The sequence below is a fragment of the Astyanax mexicanus genome, chromosome 1 (assembly GCF_023375975.1).
Source record: "Astyanax mexicanus isolate ESR-SI-001 chromosome 1, AstMex3_surface, whole genome shotgun sequence".
Classification (NCBI taxonomy): domain Eukaryota; kingdom Metazoa; phylum Chordata; class Actinopteri; order Characiformes; family Acestrorhamphidae; genus Astyanax; species Astyanax mexicanus.
In genome coordinates, this window is record NC_064408.1 from 118,899,942 (window position 1) to 118,921,474 (window position 21,533).

At 36.3% G+C, this 21,533-nt stretch overlaps 1 protein-coding gene across 10 annotated transcripts in view; it reads right to left on the reverse strand.

Annotated features, from left to right (window-relative positions):
- Positions 1–8,451: 8,451 nt before the first annotated feature.
- LOC103038899 (DNA-binding protein SATB1) overlaps positions 8,452–21,533 on the reverse strand; it is a 108,047-nt gene continuing 94,965 nt past the window's right edge. For all 10 annotated transcript variants that reach the window (XM_049467562.1, XM_049467563.1, XM_049467567.1 and 7 more), the window contains 2 exons: positions 18,245–18,454; positions 8,452–12,645 (listed from right to left, as the gene is read on the reverse strand). In XM_049467562.1, coding sequence (XP_049323519.1) covers positions 12,103–12,645; positions 18,245–18,454 — 753 coding nt within the window. In that variant the 3' untranslated portion in view covers positions 8,452–12,102. The remainder of the gene's footprint in view (positions 12,646–18,244; positions 18,455–21,533) is intronic.

Below are 21,533 nucleotides of genomic sequence, written 5' to 3' on the forward strand. Positions count from 1 at the left end.
CGAGTGTGGTGGGGTGGTGGTGGAGCGGTGGGGGGTTTGGGGGGGGTGTAGATACAGAGGGCAGGAGGAACTGGGTGAAGGGGGTAAAGATTTGGGCATGAGAATATATATATATTTATATATATAGTTTTTTTATACTGGAAACCCTAGTTTTTCCTCTATAAATTAATTGTGATTAATCACACTTTTTGTAAAGCTGAGTTCAATTCCACTACTAACCAAAACCAGCCCTGATTACTGCCAGACCTGTAGAATCAAGAAATCACTTAAATACAACCTGTCTGACAACATGAAGCAGATAAAAGAATTCAAAAAGCAGCACAATATTATACCCCCATCTAAAGAAATCTCAAAAACTGAAGCTAACAAAGAGTTACTGATCATCTATCAGTCTGAAAAAGGTTACAAAGTAATTTCTAAAGCTTTGGGACTCCAGAGAATCACAGTGATTCACTATTATTCACTAATGGAGAAAACACATGGAACACTGGTGAACCTTCCCAGGAGTGACCGGCCGACATGAAGAAATTACTTCAAAAGGGCATGAACAACTCATCCAGGAGATCCCAAAAGAACCCAGAACTACATTTAAAGAACTGCAGGTCTCACTTTAAGCCTCGGTTAATGTTAATGAGTGTTAATGATTCAATAAAAAGAAGGAGACAGGGGGAAATCTGTCTCTATGTGAGAATTACAAGATAAAAAACACTGCTGACCAAAAACAGAAAAACACAACCGCTCGTCTCACATTTACCAACTAACATCTTGATGATCCTCCAGAACATTGGGTAAATATTTTTTGGACTGACGTGACAAAAGTGCAAGTTTTTGGAAGGTCTGTGTTACGCCGTTACATCTGGTGTATAACTAACACATAATTTCAGAAAAAGATCATCATACTGAACGTAGTAAAATGTAGTACTTGGGTTCTGCAGCAGGACAATGACCCAAAGCACATAAACAAGTTCACCTTAACTGACCTTAACACTGATCTTAACTTTAAGAGGCTTTGAGAGAGACCTGCAGTTCTTTAAATGTTGTTCTGGGTTCTTTTGTGATCTCCTGGATGAGTAGTTCATGCCCTTTTGGAGTAATTTCTTTAGGTCGGCCGGTCACTCCTGGGAAGGTTCACCAGTTTTCCATGTTTTTTCTCCATTAGTGAATAATAGTGAATCACTGTGGTTCTCTGGAGTCTCAAAGCTTTAGAAATGACTTTTAGAAATAACCGTTTCCAGACTGATAGATGATTAACAACTTTGTTTTCTCGTCTGATTTTGAATCTCTTGCTTTTTGAGTTGTCAGAAAGGTTGTATTTAAGTGATTTCTTGATTCTGCAGGTCTGGCAGTAACCAGGTTTGGTTGTGGTTAGTAGTGAAATTGAACTCAGCTTCTCAAAAAGTGTGATTAATCACAGTTAATGTATAAAATGTAATTTAAAAAGTGATTTTTATATTTACTCAGGTGATCTTTGTCTGATATTAAAGTTTGTTGGATAATATGAAAAATGTGAGTATGACAAAAGTGCAAAAACAGGAAATCTGTAAGGGAGGAAAATACTTTTTTTTATTCACTTGTTCATTTTGTGGTTGATTTTGACACAGATTGACATAGCTGTTAAAATCTTGGGTAAAATTGATTGAAATACAAGTTTAGTAGCAGGTTGAGTCTCAGATATTCCACCCCGTCACGTTCCTCTGACGTCACGAGCTCGCTATAATAACCAGGGCTTCAGTTCTCAGTATTATTCTGCACAATATGGCGAAAACAATGGATGATAAGAAACAGATAACTCTGACAGGAAAACAGGGTCAGATTAGCATGTCCATTGGCACCAGTGTTGTGGAACAGCTCACGAATGTGAACGTGCATCGCACCAGCGGCTCGATTAATGTGTCATCGCGCTGTTTCATTACCTAACTGACTGGTATTGGAAGTTCTACTCTACGAGAAGTACCGGCACCACTTCTGAGAACACCTACTGGACTGAAAGTAAAAGTAGGCCCACGCAGCGGCAATGAGATCAAATATGGGAAGTAAGAAGCTGTTGATTTCGTGGTGTTGAGGCACTTTCACATTCACTGGCACAATCTTTCACTAACTGTCTTCACAGAGCTCTCGATAAGCTCAGAATGAAAGCCGCTGCTGGATACAAAACTGTGGGAAAGTTCGGTAATGACCAACTCAAAGCAATTCAACTCAAGTGATGGAGAAAAATATTTACCTTACAGTCCGGGAACTGTGGTAAAAATACTGTACTGTAAAAAGCCCGGAGTGGAAATATCTTATTTTCATTCAGTGAAGAACAGATATTGTCAAATACACGGAAAACCCTGTGTTTTCATTGAGTTAAACTTTATTTAAAGTCTTCAGTAGACCTACATAGAGGCTTCATACACATAAACACATTCATAAGCATTAAATAATGCATTTAATTAATTAAAGCAATATTTGAATACTTATAAAAAGCTTATGCACTGAAAAAAAAAATGATGCGTAAAATTTACTTTAAAAAAAAACTTTCGTAACTTTCTGCATTTGCTTTTTTTTTAAGTAAATTTAATTTCAGATGAATTTAAGTAACCTCAACTTTCAGGACTTAAATCTTACACACAGTAAATAAGAGAACTGAACTTCAGTCAATCCTTTCTTTTAGTAACTTTACTTCATTTATTTTAACTGAATCAATCCTTTCTTTTAATAAACTTTACTTCATTTATTTTTTCTGAATCAATCCTTTCTTTTAATAAACTTTACTTCATTTATTTTTACTAAATCAATCCTTTCTTTTAGTAAACTTTACTTCATTTATTTTTACTGAATCAATCCTTTCTTTTAGTAACTTTACTTCATTTATTTTTACTGAATCAATCCTTTCTTTTAGTAAATTTTACTTCATTTATTTTACTGAATTAATCCTTGATGCTACTACGTAATGCTAGTCAGTTAGAAAAGATGTGGTTGCTGACTTCACATGTATCGGAGGAGGCATGTGCTGGTCCTCACGCTCCTGGTGTTGTGGTATCACTAGTGATGATGGATATATGTGTGGGAGAAATGTGATATATTGGGAGAAATAAGACTTTGGCTGAAATTATGGAGATGGTATTAATCAAATAATGTGCATGAGTCTATAGATATGGTCGATGAGAGGGAAAAAAAAGTTATGTACAGAATAAAAAAAACATTTTCAATAAATAAATGTCTAATAAATTAGATTTATTCTGACACATCAGCTCACAGATGCCCTGTGCTGATCCACATCACGCTAGGAGTGATGAGGGGAAAGAGGAAAAGAGCGCCATCTACTGTACCCACCCAGAGAGAGCAAGGCCAATCGTGCTCTCTCAGGGCTCCGGCCGCTGATGGCAAGCTGCATGACGTGGATTCGAACCAGCAATCTCTCGATCATAGTAGCAGCGCTTTAGACCACTGGATCACTCTGCGCTATTTATTTTTTTTTTATGATAAAGATGTGTAATTCTTTTTTTTTCTGGTAAAATGTTGGGTATGTTGTTTTATATAAAAAAATATGTTTTTAAATGTCCAGAACTTCTAAAAACATCTAAAAAAAAAAAGCTTTTGCATAAGCTTCTCCTTCTTATACCAACTTTCTCCATTTTTTTATATTCTAAAAAAAACTCAAAACAGCAGAATGTCACACATATGGAATTATGCAGTGACCAAAACAAACCCAATCCACTATATTTTACATCCTTCAAAGCACCTTTTCCGTGCCTCCTCTCCCCTAAACCCCCCTCTCGCCTTTGTGCCGCTTTGCATACTCTTGGCATTCTCTCAAGCAGCTTCATGAGGAGCCACCTGGGATGCTTTTCCAGCAGGAATGAAGAAGATCCGCATATGCTCCGAGTGTGTCGACTGATAAACTACTTGTTGGGGAAAACATTTCAAATTCACGTGTGTTTTAAACTTAACTTTACTATTTATGTTTTTCTCTTTTAGAAGCTGGAAAACGTTTAGAACAATCTGTTGGGTCTAAACTTTTGACTGAAGTAACATAAAAACTAAAATAGAGTAAAATAAAAAAGAATGAACTACTTCATGAATTCCACTTTCAATTTGTTCTATCCTGCAAAAATGATCTATAAGTAGAAATGTCCCAGGTCCCGCTTTATAATAAGTGTCCCTATAATAACTCTACCTCTTCACTACTTTACCTTAACTGATGCTCTCAAACACTTAAATTAAGAGACAAGAAATTCAAGTAATTAACTCTTGACGAGTTCAGCACAGCTGTTAACTGAAATTAGCCTGAATTCCAGGTGACTCTACTTCATAAAGCTGTAGTATCTGTTGCATATATGGATCTTAATGGAACCAAAGGTGGTTATTCTATGATGTCTTTTACCTATTTATTATTAAAATCTAGAAACACTATATTGACAAGCTTTTAGCCATCTACAAATTTCTCTATCAGTACAAGAACTTGAAATCTCATTCTAAACCCATAGTCATTAGTGTGTATTCAATGATTATGGCCTGTGTAGGTTGTGGAAGTAGGTCACACAACCAAATCTTCACTACTTTACCTTAACTGATGCTCTCAAACACTTAAATTAAGAGACAAGAAATTCAAGTAATTAACTCTTGACGAGTTCAGCACAGCTGTTAACTGAAAGCCTGAGTTCCAGGTGACTCTACCTCATAAAACTGACTTTTTGGTCCCACTTTACAATAAGTGTCGCTTAGTACTAAGTAGTTACATGGTAACAATCCATGTAACTACAGTGTAACTACCGATGAAGTACACATTGTTACAGATTAACTACAGAGGTACAGGTTATGTATTACACATGTATTACACATGTGTATTAAGGTTAATTTTGACTTGTGTAAGTACACATGTGCACCAGTGTGTAACAATGTGTGTGTACTCAATCAGCCCTAATTACATACTAGACAATAGCTGTTGGATAATTTTATACTCAACTTATTACACACACTATTACACATGTGTAAGTACACTTACTATATTACTTGTGTAAGTACACTCACACTTACGTAACCTGTTCCTCTGTAGTTAATCTGTAACAATGTGTACTTCATCAGTAGTTACACTGTAGTTACATGGATTGTTACCGTATAACTACATAGTACTTAGCGACACTTATTATAAAGTGGGACCATGTACCACATTGTAGATTCATTTTAAAGTCATCCAAACTAAGAAGAAAAACATATGGATTTATTAAGCAAACAAAAAAGACAGTTTTGAACATCTCTGCTGGATTTTCTCCATCAGATTTATGAGGTAGAATCACCTGGAATTCAGGCTAATTTCAGTTAACAGCTGTGCTGAACTCATCAAGAGTTAATTACTTGAATTTCTTGTCTCTTAATAAAGTGTTTGAGAGCATCAGTTAAAGTAAAGTAGTGAAGAGGTAGAGTTACAGGTATACAGTGAATAGTGAATATTTGAGTAATGTTCTAATCCAGATTATGAGAAGCAACAACTACTCAACTAAGTAAAGAAAAAAAAATACTTTAAGAATAAAATGAAGGTCAGTCAATCCGAAACATCACATTAAACAAGTAGAACCCTATTGTACACACTTCGCAAAATGCCTTGCATCCGCACTGTTAAAATAGCGTTTATAGAGTTTAGGAATAATTCTACACTGATGGGTGTGGTGGTCTGGAAGTGAGGTGTGTTCAGGTAAATTTCTGGTGTGTTTCTATTATATATTTTGGCAGAGTAAGACACAGGTGCGCCACTGACTGATTAAAACCCTGACAACAGTCAACAGTCAATCATCAGAATTCATTCCTATAGGTGCTGCAGTTTGCAATCCCGACTTTTAACTCAACAATAAACAGAATAAAGAATAAAATAATATTACTGTTCCCTTAAATGAGCTGCTGATGTATCTTCACAGCTCAGTATCAGTCTCTGCAGAGACACACAAAAGCGCCACACTGTTAAAATGTGAACTCGCCAAAGTCAGAGCTCACCTGCCTCTTAAAGGGAATGTGAGACAACTGGCTCACTGATTGGATTATTTTACGTTACGCCCAAAACTAACCACACCCATGGTTAATTAAGAGAATTAGTACATGCCTTTTGCATGTTTTGATCTGCATAAGGCATTTTTTTTGCACCCTAACGATACCAAAGACACACCGACACTAAATCCAGCTGTGTATTGACCGCAACTGACCGGTGCGTTATAGATCAATTAAATAGGGCCCTCAGTATCTGTTGCATATATGCATCTTAATGGAACCAAAGGTGTTCTATGATTCTATGTGGTTATTCTTACCAATTATTAAAATCTAAAAACACTATATTGACAAGAATTTAGCCATCTACGAATTTCTCTATCAGTACAAGAACTTAAAATTCTATACTCATTCTAAACCCATAGTCATTAGTGTGTTTTCAATGATTATGGACCTGTGTAGGTTGTGAAAGTTGGTCACACTTACAAATCTCTATTATAGACATGCTTTTTCTTATTCTAATGGAAGCAAAAAAGGTTCTTCAACTATGGCATCCCTCAAGGATCCATTTAAAGCCCCATTATTTTGCGAGCATTAAGTTAAAAGTAAATAAAATGTTTAAAGATTAAGTAGCGTTAAATAGAGAAAAGAGCATTAAATGAGCATTAGGAGAGTGAGAGATTGACTTATCATTGAGATCTGAGATCTTTATGTACATAAATTTAATATTTAAGATGTGTGTCCCAATACTTTTGTCCAAACACTCTTTATAGTGTTAATTTAAAGCTTACAGAAGCTTCACTTGGTGTAGAGGTTCAACACACTCACACATGTCCATTCCAGACATGCTTTTTTCTTATTTTAACGAAAGCAATGGTGGTTCTTTCACTACGGAGTCCCTCAAGGAACCATTTAAAGCCCCCTTTTCAAATTACTTTAAAGGTTTTATACACCTGAATTTAATGATTATGGCCTGTGTAGGTTGAATGTGTTGGTCACACTTACAAATCTCTATTCCAGACATGTTTTTTTCTTATTTTAATGGAAGCAAAAATGGTTTGTTTACTATGGCATCCCTCAAGGAACCATTTAAATCCCCTTTAAAGTTACTTAAAGGTTTTATACACCTGAATTCAATGATTATGGACCTGTGTCGGTTGTAGATTTTGGTCACACTTACAAATCTCTATTATTATGATTTTTCTTATTTAAGTGAAAGCAATGTTGGTTTTACTACTACGGCGTCCCTCAAGGAACCATTTAAAGACCCTTTAAAGTTACTTCAAGGTTTTATATACACCGGAATTCAATGATTATGGACCTGTGTAGGCTGTAGATGTTGGTTGCACTTAAAAATCTCTATTATAGACATGATTTTTCTTATTCTAATGAAAGCAAAAGTGGTTATTCTACTATGACATCCCTCAAGGAACCATTTAAAGCCCATTTGAAGTTACTTTAAAGGTTTTATACACTCAATGATTCAATGATTATAGACCTTACATACTTACAAATCTCTATTATAGACATGATTTTTCTTATTCTAATAGATGCAATGTTGGTTCGTCTACTATGGTGTCCCTAAAGGAACCGTTTAAAGCCCATTTTAAGTTATTTTAAAGGTTTCATTCACCTGATTTCAAATCTTGGTCACACTTACAAATCTCTATTACAAACTTGATTTTTCTTATTCTAATGGAAGAAAAATAGGTTATTTTACTACAACATCCCTCAAAAACCATTTAAAGCTTGCTTTTGAAGTTACTTTAATGGTTTTATAAACCTGAATTTAATGATTATGTACCTGTGTAGGTTGTAGATGTTGGTCACACTTACAAATCTCTATAATAGACATGATTTTTCTTCTTTTAATGGAAGAAAAAATGGTTCTTCTACTACGGCGTCCCTCAAGGAACCATTTAAAGACTCATTTAAAGTTACTTTAAAGGTTCTATACATCTAAATCCAATGATTATGGACCTGTGTACGTTGTAGATGTTGGTCACACTTACAAATCTCTATTATAGACATGATTTTTCTTTTTCTAATGGAAGCAAAAGTAGTTTCCCACTATGGAGTCCCTCAAGGAACCATTTAAAGCCCTTTTATTTTGCGAGCATCAAGTTAAAAGTTCATGTGAAGTGAGATTAAGTAGAGTTAAATAGAAATGTGGTTCTTCTACTATGGCATCCCTCAAGGAACCATTTATAGCCCCCTTTTTAAGTTACTTTGCAGGTTTTAAATAAACCTGAATTCAGTGATTATTGACCTGTGTAGGTTGTAGATGTTGGTCACACTTAAAAATTACTATTATAGACCTGATTTTTCTTGTTTTAATGGAAGTAAAAGTGTTTTTTCTACTATGGCGTCCCTCAAGGACCCATTCAAAGCCCCTTTTATTTTTAAAAATAGGGTATAATCAGAGTTTGAATAGAGAAAAAAGCATTATTGAGCATTAGGAGAGTGAGAGACTTGCTTATCATTGAGGTCTGATGATCTTTAAGGAAGTTTATTTGACATTTGAAATCATCAAAATGTGCTTATTCATACTGTACACAACTGTACACACTTGAAGTCATGTTCACATGTCACATAATACACACCTGTACACAGTAAAGATGCTAAATTTACAGTGCAGCTGAAAGAACCTGCGAGGGCGGGGCTGGAGATCCGGATCTGGTTAAAAACGTGAAGGCTCTGGTGGATTATCTCATCGTCTTCTTCTCGTGCGTCTTGGTGGAACGTGGGTGGGGAAAAATGGAGTGAAATCTGGACTTTCTGTACAGGTGTTAACATCCAACCCAGACAATTCGAAATATTAAAGAAATATTACATAATAATAAAAGCAGAACGCAGAACAACCACATGCATCAGGGCACATCTTGTACAGAAGAAGCGACAAGAAGCTTCCACACGTTGTTGAAATCCATCGAAATCTATTAGCCTGAAGTATTAAAAGCTGTAAAATTGTGAATTAGACACTTTTTCTGTAGCAAATGTTTAAGATGTGCATCAATTTGTCGGCCAGGAACATTCCTATTCCAATATTTCTATATTGCAAGGTATTTAAGATGCACTTAAGCGTCTTATTTTTAAATATAGAAGCAACTTTTTAAGGTGGAGGCTGTTAAAAGGTCTTTTTAAAAAAATTTTACACCACTCAAAAAAAAAAAAGTATTAAGAAGTAATTTAGCCAGAACAGAAGTGAGATATTAATGTTAGACACTGCCAATTTTTATCAGTTTACATTAATTTGACATCATTTTTTAGGTTTGACATAAAGGAATTTGGGTTATCTAACAATTTGCCTATTTATTCCAGCTAAAAGTATCAAATTTGTACATTATACAAGTAAAATGTGTGAAAATAAAACTTTAAAAAGTGGTTCAGCGGTCTAAAGCGCTGCCGCTATGATTAGGAGATCGCCAAGATCGCTGGTTTGAATCCCTGTCATGCAGCTTGCCATCAGCTGCCGGAGCCCAGAGAGAGCACAGTTGGCCTTTGTCTTTCTCTGGGTGGGTACAGTAGATGTTGCTCTTTCTTTCCCCTCATCACTCCTAGGGTGATGATGATCAGCACAAGACTGCGTCTATCTGTGAGCTGCTGTATTAGAACCGAGTCGCTGAAGTGACTTCACATGTATCGTAAGAGGCATGTGCTCGTCTTCACCCTCTGGGTGTTGTGGAATCCCCCTTTGGAGTAGTGATAGGGGGATATACAGCTGAGTAGCAGCTGAATTGGCCTAACAAGAATGGGGGAGGATTTTAATTTTAAGACAAATCAATGCTTGATATACAAATTTAAGACATTTTTTAAGTGCTTTTTAAGGACTTTTTAAGAGTTAACCTCGCTAAATCAAATTTTTCCACTGGCTACAACAGCTCGAAACACCTAAAAAAACATAAAATAGAGGCTAAACTCTACTAAAAGGAGCATCAGGCCTTCAGGAAGTTTCCGAGCCAGTTTGTTTTCAGCATCAGAGCGAAATCTCGGCTCTCCCGCGGCTCAGGGCCCAGCCCGGGTGACACCTCGTCGCGCAGGTGCGAACAGGTGAGGCTGCGGGGTTCAGCGAGGGGTCACACGCAGCACCTGCATCTCTTTACACCTCCTCTCCCTGAAGATGGGCTCATTAACGAGGCATTAACACCAGCCGCTTATTTACCTGCAAGCGTGCTCGCAATAGGAAACAAACAGCCATAAAGAGAAATAAAGAGGAAGAGAGAGAGAGATAGAGACAGAGAGAGAGAGCAGCTCTAAAAGGGGGCGGGGTCATGTGGATCATTCTGGTATTATAGTATTTCAATGTAACAGCATTTAAAATATAAGCGATAAATATATGTAATTTTGCATTTATCGCTACATCGATACATGTTTCTGATCCAGTAAACTCCGTGCACATGGTGACATTAACGCCAAGATTCTGGGGTACAATACAAACAGTTTAATTGTGTCATTAACAATCAATAACCACTCCTAGTTAGAACAGTTCTGCTGAAAGAAAAACCGAGAAACACTTATAAAACAGTCAGTCGTAACAAAATAACTGGTGTTTTCTCATTGCAATAAACTCATAAAAAAAGAAACACTTTTGTTTTTTTGTACAGAAGGTTTTTATACAGGAATAGCTTTGAGTCGTTCGGGTCGTTAACCAAAGGAAGACACGTCGCAAACATCGATTTCACACAAATTGCATATGTTTTTTTTTTTCTCTCTTTCTAAGGTGGTCGTCTATAGGGTTAGTCATTTCTCCTAAGCTTATTTGCATGATAGTAAAAATTGCATACGACATAAATTCGTGAGAAGCTTGAGTAGCATGAGTTGCTCGACATACAGCACTTTTTAGGCAACTGTTAAAGCACATTTCTCCATTTAAAACGTTAAGACACTTTTTGATTTTACTGCCCATCGAAATTACATTTATAAATAGGAAATTAAACAAAAAAAAAAAAAACAAAGAAAATCTGTGTAAATTAAAAAGCGCTATGTAACAGTAACAGAAAGTTTTTAAAAAACATAATTACATCAGAACATCAGAACACAGCATGATCTGCAAATAAATAATGGAGGAGTATGATGAAGAGGGGGAGATAAAGGGGAACAAAGAGGAATACGAGGAGGAGGAGGTCTGTGATTCACATTTCCAACTGTGTGAAAATCCTGAAAATTACAGAATTACAGTGACAAAGGTTCGCAAAATAATCTAACATCGGCAGTGCCATATAGTACAAGGCATTTGTTGGCATAGTTTCTTTAAGACTGTATATTTTTATTCGTTTTTATTCCGCTTTTCTTCTTTTTCTCTTTACAATTAATATATGTCTATATATATATTTATATTTCTTCAGAAACAAATAATAATAAGAATAATAATAACGATAATTAATAATAAGTAAAGATTGAGCTATTCTCCAACACTCAGAGAGTGAGTTTCCAGAGTGAGATCCTTCTTCTTCTTCTTCCTTCCTTACTTCCTTACTTTTTTTTCATTTTAAGGACTATAAGCCTATAAGAGTACCTCACCGTTAAGGCCTTTTCTCCTCTGTTTCCACCAGTTTCAGGGCAAAAAAAAAAAAAAAAAATTGTTGCATTAAAATTGAAACAAAACGAAACAAAAAATATATAACAAAACCAAAAAAATTAAAAAGGTAAAATTCCAGTTAACACCACGTACGTAAACATCTATCAAAGTCTATCAAACTCCACTGACTTTTTCTTTTTTCCTCTTTTAAAATCAGTAGCTCAGAAGTTCAGAAGTCAGAAGTTCAGTGTAAAAACAACAGACATCAAGTGCAGTCAGCAAATATTCACGGCAACATATTCAAGATTTTTTTTTTCCTTTTTTTGTACTTTTTTTTCATTTGTTTGTTTGTGCAGGTTATTTAAATGATGCGCGATTTTTCTTTACAGTGATAATAATAATAATAACAATAATAATAATAATAATAATAATAATACAGGGCTTTACAAAATGTAAAAGGTAATACTTCTTCTTCTTTTCGTTTCTGTAGTATTACTCAGTCCTGGGTCGTGGAGAGTCTTACAGTTAGTTCTATATACTGCTGTAAGGCAGATTTAAAAGAGAAAGAGAGAGAGAAGAATGAGAGATAAATGAGAGAAAGAAAGAAAAAATGATGGATCTTTTCTTCATTCTTTCACTTCCTGCTCGGCCAGGGTCTGCGCCTCGCTGGCCAGGTGGTGCTCCTCCATCTTGATGGAGAAGATGGTGCTGTTGGTCTGCGTGCTCTCGTCCAGCTCCTTCAGCAGCTCGCTCTCCTTGAAGTCCGTCAGGCCCTCGTCCTGCTCGGGGCTCTTGGGCTTGGCTCCGTGGCTGATGTAGAAGCGCTGGTTCTGGAAGAACTTGATGATGGTGTGCTTGGGCAGGTCCAGCTGCGCCGACAGCGTGTGGATGGCCTCCTCGTCGGGGTACAGGCCCACGTCCTGGATGAAGCTCTGGAGGATGCCCAGGGCTTCCAGGGAGATCCGGCTGCCCTGCTGGCGGCTCTTGGCGCGGCCCTCGTCCTCCGCCTCGGCCGGGGAGGCTGTGGAAGGCTGGCGGGGGGGCAGGCGGGGGCCTGTCTGGAGCTGCTGCTGAGGAACCTGCTGGGGCAGCAGGGGCTGGGACGGGTGCTGCAGGGTCAGGGGGGGCTGGTGCTGGTGCTGGGACGAGGGAGGCTGGTGGACTTGAGACTGAAAAGATAAAAAAAAATAGATACCAATTAGCAACACTTTAAACTATATATCTGAAGGACTACAATGCATTTTATATAGTGTCAGTGATACTGTATAGATACAATAGACAGATAGAGAGACAGGTAGGTAAGTAGGTAGGTAGATGGGTAGGTAGTAAGATGGGTAGGTAGATAAGTAGGTAGGTAGGTACATAGTAAGATAGGTAGGAAGGTAGGTAGGTAAGTAAGTAAGTAGATAGGTAGATGGGTAGGTAGGTAGGTAGGTATGTAAGTAGGTAGGAAGGTAAGTAAGCAAGTAAATAGGTAGATAGGTTGATAAGTAAGTAGGTAAGTAAGTAGATAGGTAGGTGGGTACGTAGGTAGGAAGGTAGATAGATAGATAAGTAGTAAGGTAGGTAAGTAGATACTTAAGTAAGTAGATGGGTAGGTATGTAGGTAGGTAGGTAGGAAGGTAGATATATAAGTAGGTAGGTAGGTAAATATGTAAGTAGGTAGGTAGGTAGATGGGTAGGTAGGTAGGTAGATAAGTTGGAAGGAAGGTAGGTAGGTAGATGGGTAGGTAGGTAGGTAGATAGGTAGTAAGATGGGTAGGTAGGTTGGAAGGTAGATAGATAAGTTGTTAGGTAGGTAGATGGGTAAGTAGGCAGTAGGTAAGTAAGTAGGTAGGTAAATAAATAGGTAAGCAAGTAGATGGGTAGGTACGGAAGTAGGTAGATAGGTAGTAAGATGGGTAGGTAGGTAGGTAGGAAGGTAGATATGTAAGTTGGTAGGTAGGTAAGTAGGTAGGTTGTTAGGTAGATAGGTAGGTAGGTAGGTAGATAGATTCTTGGAAGTACACACTGGTAAAATAAAGAAAACGAACCAGAGTCTTCACTTTTTAGAGTCTAAAAACTTTTGAGTGCCAACAAATGAATCTAACTGAACCTGATTATTTGAAATGTCATGATGTACTGAATTAATTATTAAGAAATCATAACTGAATGTGAGGTACGAGACAGAGAAACGATGGCTTTACAAATAAACTGAACTGAGATTAAGAGTTGACAGGGCAGTGGATGGTTTTTGTTTGTGAATGGTGGTTTCTGGCTAGAGTTGTCCATGCGTACAGACAAGCAAGACCTATCTGCGATAACTGAATCAATGTGAGGTGAGAGACTTGCTGCCCAATGTAAAAAACACAATGGCATCAGAATCTGGAATTGAACCGGGGTCAAAAAGTGAAGCACGATTAGACCAGGCTCGTCATTAAGAGCATTGTTCTGGCTGTGAAACCTCTCACTGAATGGAATCTGTGGGATTTTTTTTTTTTACCTTTATCTATTCGCCTATGAGCAATAGATTTTCTCTGAAACTCTCGCGCACACAAACCACGGGCCTGTTGATTGCTTATCAAGCACTATTGAAAAGCTGGGGAAAGCAGAGAAAGGGGTCCGGGCGAGTGCGGAGGGGTTGATATACTGTGTTTGTGTGTGTGAGTGTGTGTTTAGGTCAGTCTCACATTGAGGCAATGCTGTAACACAGAGGCTCTGAAACGCACCATTGTTTGGCTGTTTGAGGCTATTGAGCAGGCAGCTGTCGGTCACTACTGACTATAATAAACTGTTTTTTCCTGGGACATTCCCCAGAGCGCTGGAAACCCATGATGACATTCACAGATAAAGAGTGCGGCTCGAGAGCGAGGCCTAAAACCACCAGTAAATGGTAAAACAAGCTCATTTTTCAATGAGCGCTACATTAAACGACCTTTTGGGGGCAAAGAATAACAGTTTTTAAATTGTTCAAGAAGAGCTATGCAATATAACAACAGTTTATTGTATCGTAATAAAGTATAAAGTGTCTGGAGTGCTCAAAAAATACACACAAAAGTCATGTACTAATTCTCTTAATTAATCATGGGTGTGTTTTGGGCGTAAAGTGGAATAAACCAATCAGAGTGGCAGTAGTCTTTCCCTTTAAGAGCCAGGTGTAAAAGCGCGATTTCTATGGGAGTGACTCTGATTCTAATTCTGATATTGAAGTATTCTGCTGCTCTTACACACCCTCCACATCTGAGGAGAGACTTAATAAATCAATTAGTTTAATAGTTTTTATAGAATTCAGGAGAAATTCTACAGTATTCTACAGACAGCTACAGGACTACAGGATTAATATAAGCACAAAAAGAAGAAGCCTAAAGTTTGCTCTTGCCTTTCACTTAATGTCCAATCAATACTTGTGTGGTAATCTTATTATATGAACACAGCCCGCGTTCAACCATCTGTTGCATTAATTAACAGAGCTAAAATTACAACTCTTCAAAAATGAGATCAGACATGTAATATTATAACTGACCTTGTGGGACAGTGATTAATACAGGTGGAGAAAGAAATAATACGTCAGAGTAACCTCTCTATAAAACAATTTCAAGTGATCTGTGATGATCCGCAATAATTATTTCTATTGTGTGCTTGCTTATGATATAGATTAAACCATCCAAGAGTTTTTACTGAACTGGGAAAATCTGCTTTTAACTACAGAGCACCAGTGAGCTGGAATTCACTACAGGAAACAATGAAGCTCAGCTCACAAGGATCACTGAATTATTTTAAACTTTTAGTTACTAATCACCATCAGAAAGATGAGTTTTTCTTATTATTATTTTTTTCATTTTTAATTTGTTTTATTTATTGTATTTATTTATAATTTTTTTTTATTATTATTATGTTTTCATTTGATTCCCAGGTTCTTAGGTTATTATAATTAATTTTATCATTTCTTATTATTTTATTTTTAATATTACATTTTTCTTCAATTTATATTTTATAAATTTCATAAATTCTTTTTATGTGTAAATTTTTTTATGGTCTTTTTAAAATTTCCTTTTTTTTTCTTTTTACATAAATTTTCTATTCATCTATATGAAATGTCAGTTTTTTTTTTTCCTATTTTGTTCTTTATTATTTCTAATTTCTTATTAAATATGTTCAGTCCCTTTCATACTGTAAATGCTGTATTCCCGAGTGAAAATAAAGGTTGAATTAGAACTGCAGAGAGCATTTTTTTTTAGATTTTTTGGGGCAGTAACACTTTATCAGCTAAAACTAACTACTTCTGACCTCATTTCCTTTTGTCTCCTTTCCTCCTCTATCCCACAATTTGCCCTGGCCTCCTTTAGTCCCTGTGTAACAATGCTTTTTTTATTTTTAATATGTCCTACACTGCTAATGCATATAATTATTTGTAAAGGGGTAATTTTCTCTTTTTTGGGGGTCCTCTGTGATTTTATTTCTGTCCGGAACGACCATGTATGTTTTTTCCCAGACATCCTCTGAGAAAATTACAGGCTGAATTACTTACAGTTTTTTTTTTCCGCTGAACTCTGGTAAAAGTGTGAGTTTCATCACCACATCTCTGAGTGTTTCATAAAATATCTATTTGTCCATTGCCACGCACCATAATTACACTTTGAGCGCACGTTTCCACGGAGATCCTCGTAAAAACACAACAGCGAGTGGAAATGGAGGAGCTACTGAACGGCAAAAAAAGTTTTTTTTTTTTTTCAATTCGGATGCAGGAGTTTTATCACTGAGTAGCAGTGTGAAATATTTTTTACAGACGTCCCTCTAAGAAACACATCCTGTCCAGGAAGAGCTTAAGACGCTTTGTATAAAATTGTCCGTTAAATGTAATGCAATGTAATGTAATGTAAAACGTCTAGATACAGACTGCCACTTTAACTGCATTTCAAGTGAGTACATACACTTTATGTAATGATAAATGTTTCACAACGAGCACAAAACCCTCAGGAAAGCTGTGTATTTTCAGCGTGTGGCCTCAGTATCAGACCTCCTTCAGCCAGAAAAGGCTGAAATTAACTTATAGGTGATAAACGCTTATGAAACCGAGTGTGTGTGTGTGTGTAAGTGGCGTGTTAAAGCACACTGGTGGCATTGGAGGTCTGAGAAGGGTTCTTGTCACCCAGCATGTGCTCGAGACATCTGACTCGCATCTGCGCGTCTGAAACTCGCAGCATTGTGTGCTAATGTCCTCGTCTTAAGTGGGTAAAATGGAATAAATAACATCTTTCTCCAGTCCTGCTCTCTGCGCTCGGACTGACCATATGCTTTGGAGTAAACAAAATAATACGTGATCAAAGACCCAGCTGTAGGAGAGACGGGCTGATGTGCTTTTTTTCTCTCCTGATTACCGAACGTTCCTGAATAGGCCTTCGTTTATCCCAAACAGGCAGCTGTCTTTAAAAATATGAATGCTGACAAACGCGCTAATGACAGCTCGGCGTCTCCGGCGCAGATGCTGAGATTTAGTCCTGCAGGTTAATATCCCACAACTTGAGACGGAGGCAACAAAGCGTTAAACGCTCAAGTGAAAACTGAGCAACTGAGAAACACAAACAACAATGCGGGAGTCGAGCCTACCAATACATAAACAGACAGCTATCAGAAAGTTCCTACGTGGAGTGATGGGCATGTGTTTATGTGCTCATGTATATATATATATATATATATGCGTGTGTATATGTATATAATAGGGCACTTCATCTTCATTTAAATGTTCCTGCTGTTCCTCTTTTTTAATTAAGAATGAAAAAAATACATCTTCATCATCATCAGTGTCTTAAGTTAGTATGAAGAGTAGCTTTCGCCTAAAAAAATGATTTAACCGCAGTTTTAATATTGTCTTAATATTGTTTAAATGTTAACACAGTGGTTTATAAGGTGGTTCAAACACCTCAAAAAGCTCAGTAAAACTTTACAATAAGGGTACACCAATTTAAAGTACACACAACAGTAATAAACATTGTTAAATGTTATGTAATTCATTAACTAATAATAATTAACACTAGGTAAGTGCATGTTAATTAATAATAAATAATCAATCATGGCATTATTTTAAAATGTTGTAATGGTTAATAATGTCTAGCTAACTAGTGTTAAATAATGATAACAGTACTCATTAGTAAGTACTTTTAATTAATGTACCCTTATTGTAAAGTGTTACTAAAAGGTCTTAATATTGTATCTATATATTAATTAGGGCTGTCAATGTTAAATATATATATATATATATATATATATATATAATACTGCTGCATTTACGCTGCTCTGTCACATCAACGCACATGATCACACACTAGCCCCCTAAAACTGGTCGCATGTGAGAATTACAAAGGCGTTACCTGCGTTGTCCAGTTAAATCTATCTATCTATTTTATATTTTTTTAATTCTTTACTTTTTATCTGTCAATTTATTTCATTATCTTTTTAAATTCCCTTTTTTTTTCTTTTTACGTGTGTATTTTATTCATCTATACTAAATGTCAGTTTAAAATTTGTATTTCTTTTATTTTTTGTTCCTTATCAGTACTTTCAATGTTTTAACAACATCCAGACATTAAAATCTCATGTTTAGCTGTTTCTATTGTTTATAGAGATGGAGCACATATAACATAGCAGAAATAATCGTTGACTAATCGACTAATTGAAAAAATAATCAGCAGAATAGTCGACTACAATGTTATGAAACTCAACTGAACATTTATATTTATAAATATACATGTATATTGGTAACACACTAGTGTGTGTGTGTGTGTCACTGACCTGTAGGGGTTCACTGGGCATGTGCAGCAGGTGTGCTGGTCGGTCTGTGTGGTGCTGCTGTTGGCCGCCGTTGCTCTCCTGCTCGTAGATAGCGTCTCTCTCAGACTGAGACAGACTCAGGAAACGCCGGATCATCGACAGGTTCTCCCACAGCGTGCGGTTCTCCGGAGACGGGTCCTCCTTCCAGCGCAGGAGCTCACACAGCCAGCCCTGCACACACAAAAAGACAAAAAAAAAAACTTCTATATATGATAATAACTATGTTATACAACATTTCTGCCTAATGTTTATAAGGATACAACATTAAACCAGTTACATATATACATGTATTCTTATTATATATTCACTGTAGGCAATCTTATAATCTTAGCACTTATCACACTAATCTTCTGTTCAATCTGTAATCCTTAAACAACTAAAAAAGACTGTATTTGGGCTCAAACTTAAATTCACCGCTCTTAATTAATTAACTGTTAACTATTTAATTACTAATTCTTGCAGTAAAGTGCTTGTGGTTAGGCTCAGATTAATACTTCATAGTAAGAAAGAACTTCTATATTAAATAAACAGAAATAAATAAAGAAATATTTGTACATTTTAAATATACAGAGACAATAGGGTCCTACGTTTGCCAAAAAAATAAAAATAAATTATTATGAATAATAATAATAATAATAATAATAATAATAATAATAATAATAATCTTTATATATATATATATACAGCACCTTTTATACATTAAAATGTATAAGCTAAAATGTGAAGCTTGAAGCGCTGTACATACAAAAAGGTGAACAGAACACCAGTATAATTTAGAAAAGAAATAAAGAAACAAGTAAATTCAAAGACAATTAAGATTAAAACTTAATGCAAAAACAAAAACAAAAACAAAAAAGGAATAAAATAAAAAAATATATATATAACATTAGGTAAAAAAGGTCAAATAACATAAGGTAAGATTATAGGTTTTAGCTATACAATATTATAATAAATCAATTAAAATAAAATATTAAATAAAAATATATTATTTTTATATTATATTATATTATATTATAAATTAAACTGCCAATTTTTGTGATATCATAGTGCAAAGAAGTGTGGCTTTTGATGACTTTATCTGCTGCCTCACATTCCTGGATATTACAGTCCAATACTAATATAATCCCGGACTATACAATCCTGACATGATACTATTAGCTATTAGCTACTGCTCACACTGATCACACAACTACTGACTACAGTTTTCAGGAGAGATTAACATAGATTGTGTAGATTAACAAACCGAAAAATATGGTCACTAAACGAGCAAACAGTGGAAAATTAAAATGATAAAAAGGAAATATATATTTTTTTAAATAGCAATAAAGTACTGATTTATTTGCTTTCCAATATCTGTGAATAGTAGTACAGTATTTTAGTAATATGCTACATGATAATCTTTTATAAATAATTGATGTCCTAATTGATATTTTTCTTTATATATATATATATATATATATATATATATATATATATCTTCATATCTCAGTTAGAAGATGAGTGTGCTGATGTGTAGAGAACAGGGAACTGGTTGTGCTAACACGCCGCATGCCCAGCCTATATTACACTGTGCATTTTTACAGTGCATTACCTGCCGGTCATATTTTTCTTTATTGCCAGGTTTTATTAGCCACCTGCAGGCTATTCTAATAGAAGCTGCTGCTGCTGCTGACGGCATTTCATCAAGATGTACACATTTGCTGCTGTCCACCCCACATTACAGCCTCGGAGCTGACGACTTGTTTTTAAAGTGTGATATTAATATTATTATATTTTATATAGCAATGCTACTGTGGTCTTTTCCTTCTATTTTACACTTATTCTACCTGTTTCTTTAATAGATCCTGATGCTGATGTACTACGGAACGGGTTCTACTCTATTGCTGTATACCTAACCGACAGAAGAAGAGAAGAAGAGAAGGAGAGAAGGATAAGGTAGAGGAAAGGGTGTGTGTGTGTGCGTGTGTGTGTGTGTGTGTGTGTGTGCCAGCAGCCGTGTCCTGGCACTGTTACAAGTACGATGCCGTAATCTCCAGACCAGTGTGCGGCAGCACCTTTCATTTCCACAGGATTACCCAGTGCTCGGACACACACACACACACACACACACACACAGGAGGCCAGTGCCAGCACCAGAGCCACACCAGTGCACTGCATGGCTGAGATAACTCAGCAGTTCTGTTGTCCCCTGCTCCAACTCCTCCCAAAGCCACATCAAACCCGAGAGAGAGAGAGAGAGAGAGAGAGAGAGAGAAAGAGAGAAAAAGAGAGGGGGGGGGTGTTAGAGAAGAAGGGCGAGAGACATAAAGACAGTATAGCCCACCTTGTTCCTCTGCCACGTTTATTGTATTATTTTTTTTTTTTAATTTGCATGCACAGGGATTTGGGTGCTGTTCCCACTCTGATGTCTGTGGTCTCATTCAAGCTTACACACACACACACATACACACACACACACACACACACACACACACACACTTAACAAATCAATCACGGCCATTACTAAAACTTAAAATAAGAAAATGTAAAAAAAATAAAATAATAATAATAAAAAAAATAAATAAATACACATTGTATACAGAAATCTGAACGCACATCTTTATATATCTATAAACAAACATCTCTCTTTCTTGATCTCTCTCTCTTTCTGCATATGTACATATATTATTATATACTAGTACACTAGTGGTGGCAAGAGAGAGACACAAGAATAATCTGGAAACTTTAACGCATTATTTATATATTTTTTAACGAAAATAAAAATTTTACCATATAATTTTTTTCCTGACATATTTCACTCTTTTACAGAGCCTGGTAAAGTATTAGGGCTCTATTGTACACTCTGTGCAAGGAGTATCATGATGCTCATTGCTATCTTACACCTTGTCAACAGTCTATTTTCACACCTTGCTTTAGGAATAAATCTACACTGATGGGTGTGCTGGTCTGGAATGAGGTGAGCTCAGGTAAATTTCTGGTGTGTTTCTATATATTTTGGTGGTGAAAAACACAGGAGCTCCACTGACTGATTAAAACCCTGACAACAGTCAATCATCAGAGTCCATTCCTATAGGTGCTGCAGAGCACAAACCCGACTATTAACACAATAATAACGCACAGGTCAGTTTCTGTCTCTGCTGAGACGCTCAAAAGCGCTGCGCAGTTAAGATACGACCGCGCCAAAGTCAGAGCTCACCTGCCTCTTAAAGGGAATGATAACTGGTACACTGATTGGTTTATTTTACGCTAC